Genomic DNA, 23,400 nt, shown 5'->3' with positions numbered 1-23,400 from the left:
TAATTTTCATAAGTAAATCAAAAAATGGTTGGGTTAGCATCTACTATTTTAGTGTTCTATGCTGGGGTCTGACGAAAATAAAAAGAAGCCTAGAGCACAGCTTCTTGCCCTAAGTAGTTTTTTAAATCAAATTAAAGAGGCAAGACAAAAATATGAGTATTTAATAACCATAACTACTAAGAGATCAAGTTATTATTATCAGTAATATGATTCTCCTTTTCTCAAAAAAGAATCTTGAAGAATTAGAACCAAGGAATTCTTATATTAAAAAGGAGAGAAAATCTAGCCAATCAAATTTTAGACATTTTCTCATATGCCACTCAGAGGCTTTCTTCAAAAATAGGATATAAATAGCAGGGAAAATATTCAAGATTGAGGGTATAAATTCAGGCTATCATGAAATAATGAAATATGGTTGAAAAACTAAGAGATCACATTATAGCCACCAAAGATTATAGTTAAATTCAACACTTGGAAAAGAAGTCACAGCAGTCATTTACAATTAAAAAAAAAAACAAAACACATGCTCAGGGTATTTAAAACATGCAATGAATCTTCTTTGTCAGGTTAAAATACTTATTTGATACACCAAAATGTGAACTGTTCACTGAAACAGGAACAATATCACTTTTAATTGTTCTTTTAAGATTCACCAGATAGACAAGACCCCTATGGTAAAGTACTCACAGCAGGAGAGAACATACTTTTTAATTACAATTTTCACTTTTAATATAAGACACTAAGCACTATTTTAATAATGCATTTGCCACCTGTATATGTAATTAGATAGAAGGATCTGTTATAAACTGAGTCACCTTTCCCCATCCCACTATATTTCTTTCCAAAAATTTATGTTGAAAAAGCATGCGCTTTTTAGGAAGTCGTAGCTATAGTTAGTGGCTTATAATTTTCACAGGCCCATTTGGTGATGGAAATAAAGTTTCTAATATAATTCAGATAGGCTAGAGAATAAATATCTAGAAAAGAAATTATGAGTGAATAAAAGTCAAGAATCATGCATTTTATTCTTTATTATGAATACCTAGCATTATTCAGGGCAGGTGCCCAATAAATTACTACTAATAATTCATTACACTTTAGATATTTGGATTCCACTGAGAAGAATACTTATTTTAAGAATAACAACAATATGATTGTTGCAATTAGAATTCTAAAAATAAATAATCTAAATATATACTGGGGAGTTTTTTAAAGAAAATATTAAAATGATGGTACAATGTATATCTCCACACATCATTAGAAACCACATTTGTAGGAATACCTACTTAGAAAAGTAATACACATCAGGCCTTATAATTCTCATTATCTTCAAGGGATAATTTCACTTATAAAAAATCTAGCCCAGAGGCATCTGAGTGGCTCAGTTAGTGAAGCAACCAACTCTTGATTTTGGTTTAGTTCATGATCTCAGGGAATTGGGATTGAGCCCGGCATCAGCCTCTGTGCTGGGCGTGGAGCCTCCTTAAGATTCTCTCTCCCTTTCCCCATCTCCCTTTCCCTTCTTCCTCCCTCTCTAAAAAACAAACAAAAACCTAGACGAAGAAAACTACAAGAAATGAACATAAGTATTTTAAAATGTTTTAGGGGTGCCTGGGTGGCTCAGGTCATGATCCCAGGGTCATGGGATTGAGCCCTGTATCCGGCTCCCTGCTTGGCGGGAAACCTACTTCTCCTTCTCCAGCTCCCTCAACTTGTATTCCCTCTCTCACTGTGTCTCTCTCTGTCAAATAAATATATAGTATCTTTAAAAAAAGATTATTGTTAAAAAATAAAAAAAAATAAAAATGTTTTAAATGAAATATTAGAAATCATCTCGATGTCAAATGGGAATAATCAAATAATTATGGAACATCCAGATTATAGGGTATTTTGCACCCATGAAAAACCTACTTTTTAAGAATATTTAATGGTATGGAAACTCGTTCATAATATAAAACTAGGTGAAAAAACTGGGTAGAATTAAACATTTGTGAAAAGGAAACCTACTGAATGTGAGAAAATTATATATCTGATAAAAAGTTGATACCCAACATAAAGAACTCATACAACTCAATAGCAAACAAAATAAAACAAATAAATAAAATCCAACCCAATTAAAGAAAAGGGCAGAGAATATAAATGTTTTCCCAAAAAAAGACATCCAGAAGGTGAGCAGGTACATGAAGGGATCTCTCCGCATCACTAATCATCAGGGTAAGGCAATTTAAAACCTCAATGAGATCTCACCTCATTTCTGATAGAATCACTAGTAACTAAAAAGAAATAACAAGCATCGGCAAAAATGTGGGGAAAAGGGGACTTCTGTGCACTGTTAGTGGGGATGTAAATTGGTGCAGCAATTATAAAAAATAGTATGAATGTTTTTCAAAAAATTTAAAAAATAGAACTATCATATGATCCAGTAATTTCACTTCTGGGTATTTATTCAAAGAAAAACGAACACACTGACTTGAAAAGATATATGCGCTCCCATATATAGCAGCAACAGCCTATATCCATTGATGGGTGAATGGATAAAGAAGATACAGTGCGCACACACACACACACACACGCACACACACACACTGGAATATTATTCAGTGATAAAAAAAGAATAAAATCTTGCCATTTGTGACAATATAAATAAACCTTACAGGCACTATACCAAGTGAAATAAGTCAGACAAAGACAAACACCATATGATCTCAGTTATATGTGGTATCTGAAAAAAGAAAGGGGGAAACAAACAAAAATCCAACCTAATAAATTCAGGAACAGATTAGGTAGTTGCTAGAGGTAGGAATAAGGAGTGCATGGAAGGGGTAACAGGGGTCAAAACATACAAACCTTCAGTTATAAAATAAATCAGTCACAGGGGTGTCATGTACAGCATGGTGACTATAGTCATAATACTGTACTGCATATTTGAAAGTTGCTAAGAAAGTAGGTCTTAAAAGTTTCATCACAAGAAAAAAAAATTTGGAACTATGTATGGTGATGGATCTTAATCAGACTTATTGTGATTATTTCACAATATACACAAATATTGAATCATTATATTGTACCCCTGAAACGAATACAATATTGTTAGTTATAACTCAATTAAAGAAAAGAAAGAAAATATTTGTATAAATATCTCAATGTATGCACGTATCTATATTTATAGACAAAAAGACTAGAAAAATTCATCTATGTATTAATAATGGTTATTTCCAGGTGATGGAATTACAAGCCATTTTAACATTTTCATACTTTTAAAGAAAATTTTCTAAATTGCATTATTATTACATACTTAGAAAAATATATTTCATGTATAATATGTGGAAATATAACTTGGAAGTTTAAGGTGACATTATCCATTTACATAACTGCTGTAATACCAATGTGTAAAGAAATATATTTGTTTGTTGATGAGTATAAGCAAATATCATTTTGACATTCAGTATATGAAAAATTAACAAAATCCTTTTGTCTTCACTTATTTATATTTCAATGAGTCTCAGATACACACTTTGTATATTTTAAACTCTCTGAGTCTTACAATGAATACTGTCTCAGAGTCAATGAAATATTAAGGTTTATGCCAACCCTGAGTTTGTCCTCCAGCCCTAGTCACTTACTTATAGATGCAGAACAAGTATCTCTGAATGTAGATCTCGGTTTTAAAATTCAACATGTATAAGGTGGGGCTCTGCCTTTTCCCCATTTTTTAAAGAATTATCACTCAACCAACATTCTAGGTTAGAAATATTAACATCATCCTCAATTCTCTTCTCAACTACCCATCCTCCTGTAAGCATTATATCAACAAATCATGATGATTTTTTTTCTCAAAATAGCTTTGTGGCAGTTTTAATTTTAATTAGTCAAATGTATTTCTGCAATATTATTATGTTCACATGAGTAAATAACCAGTGATAACAAAAGGGTATACAGTTGAAAGATCTCTGAATATTGTTCCTTCAGAGTAATAATAACTGCAATTCTTATTATTACCATACTCTTGTAAATGTAGATTCAAGCATCTAGCAGAATACTTCTGTACTTGTCTACCAGAGCTGCAGATTGGGGGCTTAAACAATAGAAATTTGTGTTTATTGACTAGAAGTCCAAGACTAATTTGTCAGCAGGTTGTTCCTGAGGGTTATGAGAGAAGGAGCTGTTCCAAACATTTCTCCTTGGCTTGTAGATGGCCATCTTCTTCCTGTGTCTTCATGTCATTTCCTCTTCTTATAAAGACAGCAGTCATTTTGAATTAGGATTCATCCTAATGGCCTCATTTTAACTTAATTACCTCTATACAGACCTTATTTCCAAGTACAGTCATATTCTGAGGTACTAGATGTTAGAACTTGAACATATGAATTTTTAGAGGGTTACAATTCAAGCCACAACGATTTCCTTTACAAAAAGGACACCATAACATAAATGCTGTTTTAACAACTGAAACACCCAGGCGCCACTCAAATGCTGTTGTAGAGTATGTAGGGAGAAGACATTTCTCATCTTTTCACAAATTGTTGTAGCAACCTGGGGCCTGAACTCACACCCTAAGATCAAGACCTGAGCTGAGATCAGGAATTGGACACTCAATGGACTGAGCCACCAAGGCACCTCTGGAGCCTTCAATAGAATTTCGTCCCTAATTTTTGTCCCTACACTCTATCCTCAAACTGGCCCCAAATTATCTTCCTAGAAAAACAAATCTTCTCATGTAACTACTGTTTAAACACCTCCACTTTTTCCTCATTGCCTTTGGATAATATGTCAATTCATTCTTAAGAATGAATAAGGTCCATCTAATTATGATCCAACCTCTCACTTCCTTTGTTCATCCTAAATTCTAGTCATAATGAATTTTCTACCATCCTCCACAAAGGACACCATCCTTCATAAGTGTCTTACCTTGGCCATCCCCTCTCTAAACATTCATTCTTCATGTTCCAGGTCATGTGTCTTATTCTTTAAGACTCATATACTGACTCTCACTAATAACAGTTGTTCCCTTCTTTTGGAACTCACACAGTGGATATCTTTATTATATTATTTAATCATTATATTATATATCTTATTTTCACATTTGTTTCCTAAAGTTAGCAGAGATAGCTGTGACTGCAACAATTGTAAATTACCAACTCTTATTCCCTCATTACCTACTAGAAGACTTGGCATATAGCAAATTATCTAAAATTTAATGACTAAATCACTTCCCTTTAAACTACTTTCAGGTTTAGGAATGCCATATAGCTAAGAGAAATGGGGAGATGTATTATCTTACACGAGTTACACTAAAGTTCTGGTTTAGGCTTAAGAGATGAGCCAAGGAACTTGAGCTTTGCAAAAGAAAATTTCCCCACTTTTACAAAAGTACTAAATTAAGATGGAATAAGCTCTACAGCTTCATCTCTAAATCATCATGCTATTCATAATAATTCTTTCCCAATGCATGGGGAAGGTACAATAAGTGGTCTATGAATCCTAGAGAAACTAGTTAAGACTCACAAAACAATCTATGACTTTAAGTGTGTGTGTGTGTGTGTGTGTGTGTGTGTGTGTTGTGTGTGTGCGTGTAAACAACATCACTGGAAAACCCAGCAGACTCCCAAACAAAAAGAGGAGCTACTGTTTCTTCACTCAGATTTAGATTTTTGAGAATCATACAAGTATCAAGCACTATGGGGGCACAAGCTTGTATCTATGGTCGAGTTCAAGAGATTCAGATAGCTAATGGTATGAGTTCATGTTTGTGTGTGCCACTGATAGTAATTTATTTCCATGTTTCATTTGTTTGCACTCTTAAGTGTTTTAATCTATGCTAGTCCTGCTTCGATTCCCTTGGAATTAGGGATTATTGAGGTAAGAGGCAAACGTCTTCTGTTTCAGTTCTTCCTACTGCCTGATAACTCTAGTCATGGTAATTGTTTGAGTGGTTGCTGTAGTCCTGTATGTTCCACAGAAGTACAGGTCAGAACATTCCTTAGTGTAACATGACACAAGACATGAAGGAAGGGAACCAGCTTTAGTCATACCCTCTTGGTAAGAGATATCACTATCCATATATTGTTATATTCTTTCATCTTCCTCATTTTTCATATCTAATTCATTGGGAATCCTATCAACTCTCAAACATATAAATTAGTCCATGAGTCTTTATTTCCAGTACAATCTCTTTTTTTTTAATTTTTTATTTTTTATAAACATATATTTTTATCCCCAGGGGTACAGGTCTGTGAATCACCAGGTTTACACACTTCACAGCACTCACCAAAGCACATACCCTCCCCAATGTCCATAATCCCACCCCCTTCTCCCAAACCCCCTCCCCCCCAGCAACCCTCAGTTTGTTTTGTGAGATTAAGAGTCACTTATGGTTTGTCTCCCTCCCAATCTCATCTTGTTTCATTTATTCTTCTCCTACCCACTTAAGCCCCCATGTTGCATCGCCAATTCCTCATATCAGGGAGATCATATGATAGTTGTCTTTCTCTGCTTGACTTATTTCGCTAAGCATGATATGCTCTAGTTCCATCCATGTTGTCGCAAATGGCAAGATTTCATTTCTTTTGATGGCTGCATAGTATTCCATTGTGTATATATACCACATCTTCTTGATCCATTCATCTGTTGATGGACATCTAGGTTCTTTCCATAGTTTGGCTATTGTGGACATTGCTGCTATAAACATTCGGGTGCATGTGCCCCTTTGGATCACTACATTTGTATCTTTAGGGTAAATACCCAATAGTGCAATTGCTGGGTCATAGGGCAGTTCTATTTTCAACATTTTGAGGAACCTCCATGCTGTTTTCCAGAGTGGCTGCACCAGCTTGCATTCCCACCAACAGTGTAGGAGTGTTCCCCTTTCTCCGCATCCTCGCCAGCATCTATCATTTCCTGACTTGTTGATTTTAGCCATTCTGACTGGTGTGAGGTGATATCGCATTGTGGTTTTGATTTGTATTTCCCTGATGCCGAGTGATATGGAGCACTTTTTCATGTGTCTGTTGGCCATCTGGATGTCTTCTTTGCAGAAATGTCTGTTCATGTCCTCAGCCCATTTCTTGATTGGATTATTTGTTCTTTGGGTGTTGAGTTTGCTAAGTTCTTTATAGATTCTGGACACTAGTCTTTTATCTGATATGTCGTTTGCAAATATCTTCTCCCATTCTGTCAGTTGTCTTTTGATTTTGTTAACTGTTTCCTTTGCTGTGCAAAAGCTTTTGATCTTGATGAAATCCCAATAGTTCATTTTTTCCCTTGCTTCCCTTGCCTTTGGTATTGTTCCTAGGAAGATGTTGCTGCGGCTGAGGTCGAAGAGGTTGCTGCCTGTGTTCTCCTCAAGGATTTTGATGGATTCCTTTCGCACATTGAGGTCCTTCATCCATTTTGAGTCTATTTTTGTGTGTGGTGTAAGGAAATGGTCCAATTTCATTTTTCTGCATGTGGCTGTCCAATTTTCCCAGCACCATTTATTGAAGAGGCTGTCTTTTTTCCATTGGACATTCTTTCCTGCTTTGTCGAAGATTAGTTGACCATAGAGTTGAGGGTCTATTTCTGGGCTCTCTATTCTGTTCCATTGATCTATGTGTCTGTTTTTGTGCCAGTACCATGCTGTCTTGATGATGACAGCTTTGTAATAGAGCTTGAAGTCCGGAATTTTGATGCCACCAACGTTGGCTTTCTTTTTCAATATCCCTTTGGCTATTCGAGGTCTTTTCTGGTTCCATATAAATTTTAGAATTATTTGTTCCATTTCTTTGAAAAAGATAGATGGTACTTTGATAGGAATTGCATTAAATGTGTAGATTGCTTTAGGTAGCATAGACATTTTCACAATATTTATTCTTCCAATCCAGGAGCATGGAACCTTTTTTCATTTCTTTGTGTCTTCCTCAATTTCTTTCATGAGTACTTTATAGTTTTCTGAGTATAGATTCTGTGTCTCTTTGGTTAGGTTTATTCCTAGGTATCTTATGGTTTTGGGTGCAATTGTAAATGGTCCAGTACAATCTCTTAATCCAGGCCATCATAATCTCTTGCTTTCACTATTACAATTGTTTTCTACCCATTCTACCTGCTTCAACTTCTTCTCCTACTAGAAACTATTCTCCAAGCAAAAGTTCAGAGGGATCCATTTACTTTTTTTTTTCTATTTTATTTTACTTTTTTTCTTTTCAGTGTTCCAACATTCATTGTTTATGCATCACACCCAGTGCTCCATGCAATACGTGCCCTCCTTAATACCCAGCACCAGGCTCACCCAATCCCCAATCCCTCTCTCCTCACAAACCCTCAGTTTGTTTCTCAGAGTCAGAGGGATCCATTTAGAAAAGTAAATCAGATCATGTCACACACCTGTTTAAAGTCATTTCATAGCTTACACTGCACAGAGAATAAAATCCAAACTCGCTACTTTAACAAAACCCTGAATGATCTAGCTCCCATCTTCTCTGGTATCATCTCCTCCATTTCTCTTTTGTAAAAGTGCTTCAGTCACCTGGTTCCTCCAGTACCAGTTTAAATGTGTTCAAGAGCATTTTGTAAAAGTTGTTCCCATATTAGAGTCTTTGCACTCCAAGTGTTTTCCATGGGAAAGTCTTGTCCTAGATCAAGATTTCTCAGTCTTGGCATGGTTGATATTTTGGATTAGACAGTTCCTTTTCTGGGGACCGTGCTGAGCAGCATCTCTGGCTAGATGCTAGTAGCAGTTCCCACCTAGTGATAATAACCCAAAATGTTTCCAGACAATGCCAAATTTCCCCTGGTAGAGAACCCCCTCAAATGATGGACTTTTCTCTTTCATTCCTTTTGCATATACCCAAAGAGTTTGTTCTACGTCCCTCACACTATTCAAGGTGTTGGTGATACCACAGTGTCCAGGCCAGACAAAAATGTCTCTGCTTCAGAGACCTTACGTTTAAACAGAAAAGATAGTAAATTATCAGATCCAACCAGATAGTACTTTAGATGTCAACTCCTCAGACGGTCTCTCTTGAACAATGAAATTAAGGAAGCCACAATCTCACTTTTGGCCACATCATTTAATTTTTATTCTGTTCACAGTAGTTAACACCACATGCTGTATTTTATCAACATAGTCATTTAGTTATTGACTCTTCCATAGAGTACATGCTTTAGGATAGCAGAATACAAGTTTGTTTTGTTCAATGCTGGATGCCCAGCATCTACAGAGTAATGCCTAGGACAAAGCAAACATTCCATCACAACTTGTTAAATAAATAACAAGAGAACAGAGAAAAGCCCTTGATTGACTGATAATGTGCAATTCTATGCATAAGGAAAACCCTCATCAGGATGACTCAAATTGAAAATGGTCTTGAACACATTTAAAAATAATAATAAAAAAATCTGTGGAAGCTGACATTTCCCCAATATTGTTTTATTCCACTCAAATGAAATAGATACATGGTTTGAAATTAAATGATCAAAATCAAAGTAAATTGCTAGGCGTTATTATCCAAATAAAGGAAAAGTAAGAGTAAACTTACTCAAGAAGAAGGGGAAAGGCCTAGAATTTTGAGACACTAAAAGCAAACTGGGGATTATGTTTCTTCCTTCAAAAATTGACCACAAATTTAATTCTGTGTTACAAAGCAACAGCCAATCTTTTCAGGGTTTTGTTTGTTTGTTTGTTTGTTTTTTCCCTTCAGCAATTGGTGTCAGTATTATAATTTGGATTAGACTTTATTTAATTTTATTTTTTAAACATTTTATTTATTTATTTGACAGACAGAGATCACAGGTAGACAGAGTGGCGGGCAGAGAGAGAGGAGGAAGCAGGCTCCATGCTGAGCAGAGAGCCTGATGCAGGGCTTGATCCCAGAACCCTGGGATCATGACCCAAGCCGAAGGCAGAGGCTTTAACCCACTGAGCCACCCAAGTGCCTCTAGACTTTATTTTAATGGAAATATTGTTGTTCTCAACTGGTGCTCCACTTGAAGAATCTAAAAATCATTAGTTGTCCTGACTTTAAAAATTCTGCCCAATGAAAGGGGTTCTACTATACCATAAGCTTTAAAAGGGCAGAATCCTGTCTACTCTACTCGCTACCATTCTGTCTTCAGAACATAGTACATTGAAAGACAGCACTATTTGTTAAATGAACTAAAAATATAATGAATAAATACTAACTTAATCTAAATGTACAGCTAAAGCTTTTTTCAGTTTTATTTATTTATTTATTTATTTATTTGACAGAGAGAGATCAAAAGTAGGCAGAGAGGCAGGCAGAGAGAAAGAGGAGGAAGCAGGCTCCCCGCCGAGCAGAGAGCCTGATGCGGGACTCAAACCCAGGACCCTGAGATCATGACCTGAGCTGAAGGCATCGGCTTAACCTACTGAGCCACCCAGGTGCCCCCTGTTTTTTTTTTTAATTAACATATAATGTATTATTTGTTTCAGCGGTACAGGTCTGGGATTCATCAGTCTTCCATAATACCCAGGGCTCATTACAACATATACCCTCCCTAGTGTCCATCAGTCTTATTGAACAAGAGAAAAGGCAGATTCCCTCATCAAAGGTATTAGTGGCATCATTCCAGTTCATTAAAGGAGTATTTGTTGGGTTAGCCAACTTATAAACATCTATGAATTGGTCTTTTTCATTAAGAACAAATTTAATCAAACTTTGATAAAATTTAACTACCTACCCTTTACTGTTACATAATACCCTGAGAGGTTAGAGTCAATTAAAATTATATAAGGAATACCATTATTTATTACATGATGGAATAAAGTAACTGATATTCTACCTTACGCTGCCAATACTACACATATTCTTATCTTACATATTTCTATAATTATTTTGAAAAAAAAAAAAACAAAAACTGGTTTTTGGTTTTTTGCTTCAAAGATCTTAAAAAGAGGCCTTAAGCCTGGATTTCAATATATCTACTATAGGAAGCTTTTAGTTATAAGGCAACTGACATAATAATGAAATGGAACATTGACAAGTAGCTAAGATCTTTACCATTGTTATCCTATGGCTGATGCTTTGCTTCTGAGATATTATAAACAAGATGTGTGCATTATCACTTTCGTAGTGAAAGCAAGGGTTGTTCATGTTCCTTTTTTTTTTTTTACTCTATACTATTTCTTATTATGAATATTTACCTTTTTAAAAAATTTTTATTTATTTATTTTACAGAGAGAGAACACAAGTAGACAGAGAAGCAGGCAGAGAGAGAGAGGGAAGCAGGCTCCCCGCCGAGCAGAGAGCCTGATGCAGGACTCGATCCCAGGACCCTGAGATCATGACCTGAAGCGAAGGCAGTGGCTTAACCCACTGAGCCATCCAGGCACCGTATGAATATTTACCTTTAATGGAAATTGTAATTTTACAAACTTTCCCAAGATTAATCCATCCACCTCCTTGGATATTGTATTTAAAATGTAAAAAAAAACAAAAAAACAGTTGTTGGGTGTTTCGTTGTTGTTTTGTGTTTTTTTTTGTTTTAAGATTTTATTTATTTATTTGACAGAGAGAGACACAGCAATAGGGGAAACACAAGCAGGGGGAGTGGGAGAGGCTCCCCGCCGAGCAGGGAGGCTGATGTGGGACTCGATCCCAGGATCCTGGGATCATGAAATGAGTCGAAGACAAACGCTTAACAGACCAAGCAATTCAGGTGTCACCTGGGTTTTTTTGTTGTTGTTTAAATCACATTAACTTTGCCACATTTACAGACTTTAATGTAGTCAATAATAATCTTCTCAAAACCAGGCATTTTTCTGGTCATCCTTTCATCGAGTAAAACTGGGTCCCAAACTTTGGGCCAATGGTAAATGAGTAGTATGCAAAGGAAAGGTAAATATATATATAAGCAAACAATACAAAACAGTGTGTGTGTGTGCTAAGGGACAGATCTAAGCACAGAACAGCATATCCTGACTGCATCTCAGAGGGCACTGCCTCCAGCTGTGTTGGGTCTGGAAATGTTTTCAAGTTTTAAAGGATTTTAGAGATCATCCATTCCAACTTTACTGAGGAGAGACTGCCAAGCACCATGCAAAGAGCACAGGCTTTGAAGACAGGCAGGATTAGGTTCACATCTTGACTCTGTCACAACTCAAGTATGTGGTTTTGGATAATTAATCTCTCCTCTCTCTCTCTCCCCTTGTCTACATGTCTTACTATGTAAACTGGGAATAAAATGTCTCTGTCCCAGTAATTTTGTAAGGAAAATGCTCACAAGGTGCCTGTACGTAAACGGGCATGTAATCAATAATAATCTGTAACTATTTTTTAAATGAGCAGAGGAGGCAATGAACGAAAAAAGACTTAAACTGATTTCCACAAGTCCTTGGAAGAATTGCGGCAACATGACACTAGTTTTGCTTTTTTTTGTTTTGTTTAGTTTTGTTTTATTACATCATGCTTCCCTAGGAAGAACAATGGAGTTTAAAAGAGGAGAGAGTTTCAGGTTAATTCCATCATCTAATAATTTGCACAATATAAGTTTTGGAGTCCATATCTACAAGAAAAAAAAATTCTGGTTTTAAAATTATTTCAATTTTAGAATCTTCACATCCCTTGCACAAATGAATACTTATTAAATGAATGAATGTATTTTTAACCGAGAAAAAAATGTTGAGGAAGGCATATTTTCATTTTCACATACAGAATCAGATTTAATATGTAACAGCATCTGTTTAAAACATGCATTATTGGGGCTCCTGCCTGGCTCAGTTTGTTAAGCATCTGACTCTTGGTTTTGACTCAGGTCATGATCTCACCAGTCATGCAATGAGCCCTTCATTGGGCTCTGCTCAGTGGGGAATCTGCTTGAAGAACCTCTCTCTTTGCCCCTTTCCCTATTTGCTCTCTCTTTCTCTACAATAAAATAAACAAATCTTTTAAAAATTTAAAAATAAAAAATAAAACATGCATCATTAAGTACCTTCTTTGAAAGGTATGTAAAACTTCTTAATTCGTGGACTAGATCATCAATACAAAAATCAATGAGATCCCGTGTCTGACCATTCTCTTTCCATCACTTACTATGTTTATACACTGGCATAAAGCCTCTGGCATTCTGGGACAGAGCAAGTCGCTGATGGGCAGAAAAGAGAAAGCCACTATTTTGCTTTTACAGACCTTGCCAAACTTACTTTAAAACCTTATATGCTGTGGACTGGCAGTCTTTCTCCGGTTCTCAAGAAGTATTTTATTTTATTTTTTTTTAAGTGAACACATTACTCATAAGCAACCACAGAGGAACTATAAAACAAGCTTAGTAGATTAAAAACATTAAGCATTCACTTTATTTAGAAGTAAATGACTGTATGTTATGAACCTTCCTCATGGCTGACTCTTATAATGAACAAATTTCAGATGCAACAGTTCCCTCAAAAAGTAATCAACATTTCCAACCCCTTTACAAAAATGTGCAGACATATTTTTTAGGTTAAGGTGCAAATGAAATAAGTTACAAAGTTATTATTAGCAAAACCTGTGATTCTTAAATAGTTTTCTTGATCTTAAAAGAAAGGATTTAAAACAGCTTTCAAAGTGTTACAAACCCTTACATACCTAACCTGGGAGTTTAGTTTCCATGTTTCAAATTTAAAAATTCTAAGGATCCCTCACTAGATTTATTACCTGGGACCTGATTCTTATTCCAAGCCTGCTTGTTTACAAATTCTCTAATGTTATTTAAACAGGATTATCTCTTTCAAGCCACATACTGAATCCATATATCTCTTTTATCTCAAAATGTTATGTCACCTACCAGAGGATCTACTTTAACCCACATGTTGAATCTAAAAGCATGTATTTATCCTGAGTTCTAAGAGGCCAAAGTGTCACCGAATAGGTTATCTCCTCGAATCTGTTACTGGCATTCTAGAGCGGTCGGGTGTTTGCCTTTATGTTCCATCTTCTAGAAAGAACAAAATGATAGCTTTAAAAAAAAAGCCAATTTTTTATTATACCAACTGCAACTGGCATTTTTCTGAATACCGGATATAACGCTTTCCTGGCCTAAATCGATGCCTTCTGAGCATGGTGAGAAAGGGGCTTCCGGGGATACCAGTGGGAAAGAAACCAGGCTCTGAAGAATTCTTTCCATAAGGCAGGTGGGGAAACTGATCTGGCCTCACCTGAGGGACCTAGGGAGGAAAGCTTTTCTAACTTCACCAAGATAGAATTATTTGAGAGAATTCTGCATGCAGATTTTTGGGTCAAAATTCTACAAAAAAAAAAAAATTTTAAGTCCATAAAATATGAACTCTGCAAGGACTTTATTGAAAGGCAAATGATCTGTTTAGATGAGTCAAAGCTGCCATGGGTCCTCAAATACTGTGCTCAGGTGAGATGCCAAGGCAATGACCTTCAGTGTAATGGAACTTCATGCGAACTAAAACAACATGTGACAGTCCCGGTTGCCAACGGGGCAGGCATGGTTTTGTCCCCTTCTCAGGAGCTATGAGGCTCTAAGACGCATTTCTTCACCTCTCACACAACCCTTACTCAGTGCTTCTGCTATAGGTAACAACAAAACATTCTGTAAGCGGACCAGTCGCACAAGATAGCTGACTGGTGAAGAAGAAAGAAATAATTTCTTCAGGCAGCTCATCAGTGGATACACATGTATTGATGGCTGACCAAACTTTTTAGCCAAACGGTTTCATTTTGCAAAACTGGATCTGGTGTCTTTTTTGGATGTTCTTTAGAGGGTTGTCTCAAATGTAACTTTAAAACCTAATTACTTCACATTTCCAAAGTACCTGACCATAAAATGGCATAAATTCTAACAGGTGAAATAATCTAACATGAAAAATAAATTTATGCTCTCAGAAGTGGATGACCTTTACTAACCCACATTGTTTCTTGAAAAATGAGATTAACTTTAAGTGGCTATGACAACTATTTATGGAGAGCTAAAATATCCAAACCAAATGCTATTTATCTCCCTTATTTTTAAAAGTTTATCATTTTAACTTTTTAAACAGTAATAGCAAGAAACCCTTCTTTGAACTTTGCCAAACTATAGTATTAACTGTTGTCCAAATGCCCTGAAAGTTACTCACATGCAACAACTTGAAGCTAGTGCTTGGGAAGGTGCTCTGCCCTCACTTGTCTACAGGTTTAGATATTCAAGAATGGACATGCTTATACTCGTGCACATGCACGCGCGCGCGCGCACACACACACACACACACACAGTCATTCACTCACACATTTTCTGGAACTAATTAAAAGTTAAATCAAAACTGACCAGGGTAAAACTGACCAGAGGAGAAAAGTTTCAATTGACAAGACCTGGTAAATACTGTGAAGGCTGTACATGTCCTAACATATGCAAAGAGTCTAATAAATATATTATTCTCAATTATCATTCATCATCTAATAGTTGAATAAGTTCGTATTTCCAGGTTTAAAAAAAAAAATCACACTTATCTTTCCCTATCTCAACTCAAAACAGTTGAGCACATACAGGTGACTTACACCTTTATTCGCTTCATATTTGGAAAAAAAAAAAAGGCTGCAAAACAGCTAAACCATTGTTCTCACATAACTTCTGAGGTGGCATGAAAACCACATTCCTGGGCATGGCATAATCATAGTGTCTGACCCCCCAAGAACCATTAAGTCAAATTCATTTACCCCCAGAGGGCTACACACTATTGTATCCTTTCCACTTTCTCGCCACCTATGAACAATGGAGAGTAATTGCTACTGTCACGGGCAGTCAGTAGGAAAAGTAAGCCAGCGCTGTTTTCCCAGTTTTCTGCCAAACCTATCCAAGCACCTAATAACCATGCCCCCAACAGAAGAAAGATCCACAGTTGCTTTTTAAATGCATCAGAAAACAGCCTTCTGAACAGAACCAGAGGACAATAACCAAACTTGTGCTCTGAACGTGAAGCTTAAAAAACTCAAAATTAAAGACGGGACTTCTTTTGACCGTACTGCAGCTTCCTGAACTAACCCCACAGGCAAGCCTGAAAGGAGAGCGGAGCTGCTTTCCTCCAAGCTTATCATCACTGCTGGGGCTGCTTTTAAGTCTGACTTGTGAAGAAAACGAGGGAGGGAAAAATGTTTGTCCTCCAATGGAACGAGATCACAAGGCCTGGAACAGGCGGTCTTCTCTGCTCTACTCTCAGTTATCACCTAGGTCAGAGGAGAATAAAGACCCTTGGAGAGAACACATCCTGTATCTCGGGTGCAAATGGGTTAAAAAATCCAACATAATAATATAAAGTATCTGCTGCCTCGGAAGAGAAATTTCTCTGTTCTGTTTAAACTTGGTCTTCAAGCTCTTTAAGGCATATAAAGTACTATCTGTTTGAATTTGATTCCATTATAGATTTTGGTTACTGAATGTGTTCATTAGCACCATTCATTCTCTCACCACCAAGGCAAACTTCATAATAACCTGAATATATGTAAACTTCAAACAGAATGGATGAAAAGTGAAAGGCTCAGTCCAGCATTTTCTGGAAGTTTCCAAACGCTGGGATGCTAGTGTCCTGCCTTTCGGCAGGAAGCTCCAGTATAGTAGAGCCATAATAAGAAAGACAATCGCCTTTTTCATCAGGAGAACACGTGCCCATACATACATATGCAAAAAAGTTATTTATACACATATTTCTACATGTATATTAATATAAATCTGGTGATATTTTAAATATATTCAGCTTCTACCAAAAAATATAGAGTAATATATAACTAAATATTTTAATATTGATGAATAAGTATTTTTTTCTCAAAATCAATCCTTTAGAACTCAGAATCAAGCATGCTATTGGCAACAAATAGAAAACTATAGACTGCCTACTACGCTTTGAGAAAACACACTAAAATGAACTGAAATGACCATTTATCTCTATTTTTTATATGAGAACTTAAACTCTCTCTCACCGTAATTAGTAAAAGTTTATTAAGATATGAATATTCAGTATGACAAAGTCACATAGACTTTTCCTCTTACTTGTATGTAGTGTTAAATTCAAATAAAACAAAACCAAAAATGTTGCTCTCGTTAGTAAAAAACAATGTTTTATGAAGCTTTCTCCATTCATCATTTCTAGTTTTAAAGGTAGATTGTGTACTTTCACACTTCTAATATGTAAAATGCATAAAATCATCTCATAATGGGCAGTTTTAACCCTGATAGAAATACATTCTTACTTAACAAGGTAAATTATTTAAATTTTTTTTTAAATGATGAAAACCAAAGCCTTTTGAAGATACAATGGGGATGATTCTATTAAACTGACATTCCATTTGTCTAATAAGGCACAAACAAAGAGAAAACAAGAACCCTGATAGATCCACTTTCAAGCTAGAAAAAAGAAACACCAAAGACAGAGAATGCATGGAGCAAGAGAGGGATGCGGGGGGGAGGGAGCACTGTATCACCGTTATATTTCAAAACATAATCTTCATTTTTGTACATTTCACATCCAAATAATTTCAGATACATTACCTTTTATTTCACCAAAGTTCCCTGATCCCATTGCAAGAAGTTTGTCTTTCCAGTCCTTTGAGAGTAGCTTTTCAATACTGGGGGTTTCTAAGTAAAGGGGAAAAAAAAAAATGTAAGCAAATCAACATGACTATCTTTATAATGCAGCTCATTAAAAGTCTATCTGCTAAAAATAAGGCCATCCCTATCCGGGCCCCAGTTCATAATGACTTCATCAACAAACTGATAACAGGGGGGGAAAAAAAATGTGTTTTGTCACCTGCTGTTTCAAAATCATTAGCTTTTTCCTCTTGCAGAACAAAGCCGTACTAATTCTTTATGACAATGGGTACATATAAACCTGCAGTTCATTGTTTTTCAATTTGGTGAACAAATTCCTGCTATAATAGATGCTTGTCAATTTCAGGGTGTTAGTGTGCAGTCAAAAAATAATTATGTTGATAAAATGCAGAGCAAAAAAAAAAGGCAAAGAATTAGCTCTTAAATCTGCTACATGTAATTATATCCCTCTGTGTGTTTACAATTACATCCACTTTATAATATGTGTTTAACATCGTATGGTGGTAAGCACACTGTGGAAAGATTTGCCAGTACCGTGAACACTAAAAAAAAAAAAAAAAAAGAATAAGTTGGTATTAAAGAAGCTTTACAAAGATTGCAAAATCTAGAAAAATGAGTAATGCCTTTAATGGAAACCTATTATTTGCTTATTTCAGATTTGTCTCACATTCTTTTAAAATGCCCAGTACTTAGACAAGGCACATATATTTTAAAGAACAAGGTTATGCTTTAGTCTGATATTTGTTTCTATACATCACATGGTTTTTGACCTCTTCTTTTGTGTTGAATTTTAATGTATAAGTAAACATAAATGCTAATAAAACTCCCAAACATTAAACTCAATTCCAAACAATGTAATTGTATATTCTTGTCAGCGTTTAGATGGGTACACAATTACAATGGCTTTCAATCCCACGATTAGCACTGCATTCAGTGAGAAAATGGAGTGTACTAAAAGATAAGTGTCCCAGTATGCTCCATCTAAATAACAATACCCACACTTATTATCTGGATCTAAGACATACCCTGCCATTCTCCACATTGGTGTTTATGTGTATTTGTGTTTGTTCCGACATTTGTTTACCCCCTACTAGGAGCATAAAGGGAGTACATGTTAACTTATCAAAGGGACCGTCTGGCCTAGAGACCATAAGATTATTAGAAACTGGTTCATTTTCCCCACAGTGAAATGCATTTTAAGGCATCATCATCATCTTTGGCTAATGCTATCTACTTCTCAGTCCTCCATCTCACAGCCATTGGCTGTCAGAGTCACAAAGCCCATGTGGAGTTTTCAACAAAGTGGAGGTGAAATTTCCTTGGAAAAACCATGACAATATGGATTTTTTTTTCCAGATGTCAAAAACTTCTGGAAAATAAAATGGAGAAGGGCTCTGAGTGGTTAGTGCTTCACATAGTCTGCAGTCTATACATATGGTGCATACACACACACACACAAACACACACCCCTACCACAATTACTGTGTACACATTTACTATGCAATTTACTACAGAATGTGTAAGATGGTTTTTTTTTTCCCCTTTGTTACGAGGTATCTCCATTTCTTACATTTTAAGGAAGACAGATCTTAAGAAGTTACTTTTTCTTAAAATCTCTCTTTCTATACCATAGTGGTTTTAAAAATGGTAATGACAACTCTGAGAAATAAAACGGCTTAAATCTCTTACTGTAATCAATATTTCTGTTCATTGAGGCCTTAAAAGTAACTTTAAAACACTTCTACACGGATTTCCAATGTTTCTACATTCCCAGTAAACGCTTCATGAGCAAAATCATTTTTTAAACCTTATCAGAGTAGGTCAAACAAACACCACTGTTTCTTTTTTCCAGCACTCCACAAAAATTCTTGAGTAGCATGTAAACAGGGCACAGCCAATACGGTATTTGCAATAGAGTACTGTCAGTCATTAAAAGCTAACAAACCTTTGCAAAGCAGGAATGCAGCAATAGAAATCCATTGTGCACTAACAATGGGCCCCTGAACCTCCCGGCACCAAAAGCAGACCATTTTACTTTTAAGGCTATTGTCTGCAAAGTCCATGACAAAGCTTTTCCCCTGCAGCTAGACAAAATATTCACTGTAGTGTGCTCATAAAGAAACAGAAGTCTTCTGTCTAAGTTGCAGAGTTAAAGTAACAGCCGCCAGAATTCCGAAACCTGCAGAACATTCCTGGCCTCTTTATTAACTTACATAAAGATAGAAGGCTCCATCCAATACAGAGCCACTTTTTTTCTTCTTTTTCAAGTACCTGACTTGTACTACAGAAAAATCAAATAATTTGGAAGATGTAACCCAGGGATGTCATGTCTGTGGATGAAGAAAGACACTAATATTTGCAACTTGGATGAGGTATATGTTTTAAATGCAGATTCAAGAAACATTTATTGAGCAGCCTACGTGCCAGGAACTGTGTTAGATGCTTTTTCCTGTCGGTAGTCTCTCATTTAACATAACCGATACCTGAAGATTCAGATTGTGTTACTATATCCACCACACAAGTTAAGAACAAAAGCAGAAAAAAAAAAGGGACTTGTCTGAGGTCTTACAAAATGTAATGAGCAGAGCTGATTTTTTGAAGTAAGATTTTGTTTTTTGTTTTGTTTTGTTTTGTTTTGCCTACAAATTCCAAACTCTCTTGTCAACAATGAAATGATAATGATAGCTACTATTTTGAGGGCTAAGTGCTAAGCAGTGTACCAGGTCCTTTACATGTGGTATCTCAAACTTCTCATAATAATCTTCTGGATTAGGTATTGGTGCATTTGTTTACCACTTAAGAAACCAAAGCTTAGGGAAATATCTAATTCAGAAGATTATTTTGAGAAGTTGCCCATAGGGAGCTAAGTTCAACCTAGTGGATCCCAAAGTCAGGGGGACCAAAAGCATATCATTTAACCCACTTCACCTCTTTATCTGAACTACTATAAAATAAAGAGCTTGAAGGGAATCCACATGCAGTATTCCTCCAAAGGCTACTGTCTCCATTGGTCTTTCATGAAGAGGTGGTTAAGAAATGATTTCACCAAGGATGCTAATGAAGACGGTTAACGATGAGGTCACAAACGTCATAATGAACACAGGGGATGCACAGTACCAATGACTGAATTTCTCTGAAAATATAAATGACTAGAGAATATAAATGACAAGAACTGTAAAAGACCAAATGGCAAAATCCCAATATTTATAATACACCTGTTCATTAAATGTGTGAATGTGATAAGAGTGAAATTTGACACAATTATGTAAGTGTTGCTTCAGTGTTTATGGACTAAAAAAGATAGTAGTTATCTGTTAAATATTCCATTTTCTAAAAGGAGATTTTTTTTTTTAATACATGTAGAATTGTATTTTATACTGTGAGTAGGTATAGTACGTTTGTGGACATACTTACTTTCCAGAAGTTCAAATTCTGGATTATCCATCATTTTCACATTAAGATGTGCCACAGTTTTATTAAGCACCTTTGAAGATTTTCCTGAGACCAACATTGAAGTATTGCAACTACCGTCAAAATGAAAACTAGTGCTCCCTATATTAAAATAAGAGTGAGACATAATAGTACCTCTTATTAGTTGCATAGTATTTCAGTTTATATAATGCTGTCAGATACAACAGGATTGTCAATGGTATGCATTGTTATTACACCCATTTTGCAGATGAGAAAACTAAGGCGCAGAAAGATGCTCTTCCCAGCATCACCTAGCTAGAGAATAGAACAGAGGGAATACAAAGCAAGGGCTTTTTAATTCAGGGATCTCTTCCTTTAAGGGAAAGATATATGTGTACATATTTAAAAAAATTTTTTTAAATGGTAAGAAATAAGCTATAAGATAAATTAGAGGGTGATGACAGATATCCTAATCAGTCAATCCATTAATATTAAGATGACTCTAATTGGATTACTTTTGTCTCTTTATGCTATCAGGACCCTTTTGATATGTTTGCGTGATTTTCCTTCCTCACCCTTGCCTCTTTTGCTCACATATGTTTCTTCACATCAATACCTATGGCAATCCCCACCAGTGAATGGCCCCCCCAACTGTGCCAGCCATTGTTACAACAGCATCCTGCCTCTTTAGGGCCTGTTCATTCCCTATAACTCTCGCTCCTTTTCCCCTCAGTGCCAAACACTCTTAAGACTGACTCCCTCATCTGGAACAATGAGATCTAGAGACTCATGCCAACATATTGTAATTCTCCAACAAGCTGCCAGTGCCAAGAATTAAACCACATTCGCTCCAGTGCGGTAGCTTTACACACAAGCTCAGGGTTTTGCTTTGTGTTATGTAGGTTTTCTCCCTTAATCTCCCTTGAGCTGCAGTGGCAGAGCTCATTGAAAAATCGAACAAGGAAAAAATATGTATGTGTAATAATTTGACTTTTTAAACAAAGTCCCCGGAGTTAGTTCTTACCAAATCTACCACTGTTTAAACTTGAATTTTGTAGTTTAACCTAAACTGTGTTATTCCTGACACGTGATAGGGTGTACGTTTAGGGATGGGAGTTGTGTTTTGGGAGGAACAACAGTATGTCTAAACTTCAAACTACAGCAATACCTCTTCAAAGTCAAGAAGTAAAAGCATATGTCAATTATTCACATCATAGAATCAGAATTTTATTCTTGTAGGGATCTTTAGATATCATTTAGATAAGCATTTCATCAAAGTAATTTACTAAATAAAAGACACTGGACATAAATGGAACACAAATTGTTTGGTTACTTAAAACCAAAACAAACAAAATAAGCATTCCATTGTCATGTTAGTCTAATTACATTCCACAAATTTACATTTCACTTCTACAAGATTTAGAACTGTTTATGGGCTAAGAGACCATCAATCATTAAGTGAATTATGGATTATACAGTGTTATTTAAATATCTGACCAAGGAAATCAGTGTTGGGAGATGACTGTTTTGCTCAGTACAATTTGGGTTATAGTCTAGAACAAATTCTTCATTTTATGGACTGAAATTGTAAACTAAGGTTAAAATATGCCCAAGATCATAAATCTAATTAATGATGAAGGTAGGACCTGAAGCCTAATTCCTAGCTCAGTGTTCTTTTCAATATGCCACACACAGTAACAAGTTCTTTTAACAGTCAAACTTTTAAAAAATGAAATGTTAGTCCAGTTTTATTCGCCTCATCTAGTTTTAAACAATTATTACATGAGAGTAGATCTGGGCAACCGATCTCTGTTTGAATTGGGTGTTGTTAACTCAGTATTCTCCCTTTGCAAGCTTTCACTTGATGACCAACATAAAGCTGAAAAATAAACCCAAGTTAGAACACTTGGCCAAATACATTTTTCTTCAAAAAGCAATTACAACTCAATGCGTTGTCATTTAATTATTCAATTACCGATAGGAAGATTGTTTTTGAGGGGGAAGATTGGGCTACATCTAGAAATCATATATCTGTAACAGTTTAATTCATGTTGATGATATGCACAGGCCTAGGCAACATTTTGGGGCAAATACTAAACAATGTAATGTTAGTAATATAAAACTTTTATATATCTGAAAAGTTATTTGTTCACCCACCGAAGACCACTGGGCTTTGTAACATTCCCATTTGCCAAGCACTACAGCTAGTCTGCCACAGAAAATGTCAGCTTCTTCTAGGAAACATTAAAAAATAATACATACCACAACACACATGAGGAACACATCTGAAATTCCAAAGCATTAGAATTTCAATAAGCCTCATTTTTATATGTAATTATCCTAAAGTGAATTAAGCTCTACAAATACTTTACTTTTAGTGGTGCCAAAATACTTGTTTGTTTCCACTTGAAAGTTAATAAGAGCTTGTTAACAGAAAGGGGAAAAAAAAAATTTGGCCTGCTGACTCAAGTTTTA

General features: G+C 35.8%; 1 protein-coding gene across 1 annotated transcript in view; it reads right to left on the bottom strand.

Moving 5' to 3' along the window:
* The window catches only part of SOX5 (SRY-box transcription factor 5), a 404,989-nt gene that overhangs the window by 204,196 nt on the left and 177,393 nt on the right, over positions 1-23,400 (bottom strand). Inside the window, exon 4 of the mRNA XM_082742456.1 lies at positions 17,455-17,541. Coding sequence (XP_082598582.1) covers positions 17,455-17,541 — 87 coding nt within the window. The remainder of the gene's footprint in view (positions 1-17,454; positions 17,542-23,400) is intronic.

This window comes from Mustela nivalis, assembly GCF_964662115.1.
Source record: "Mustela nivalis genome assembly, chromosome: 7".
Taxonomy (NCBI): Eukaryota; Metazoa; Chordata; class Mammalia; order Carnivora; family Mustelidae; genus Mustela; species Mustela nivalis.
Note: the sequence above shows the minus strand (reverse complement) of the source record. Positions and strands in the feature narration are given on the sequence as shown.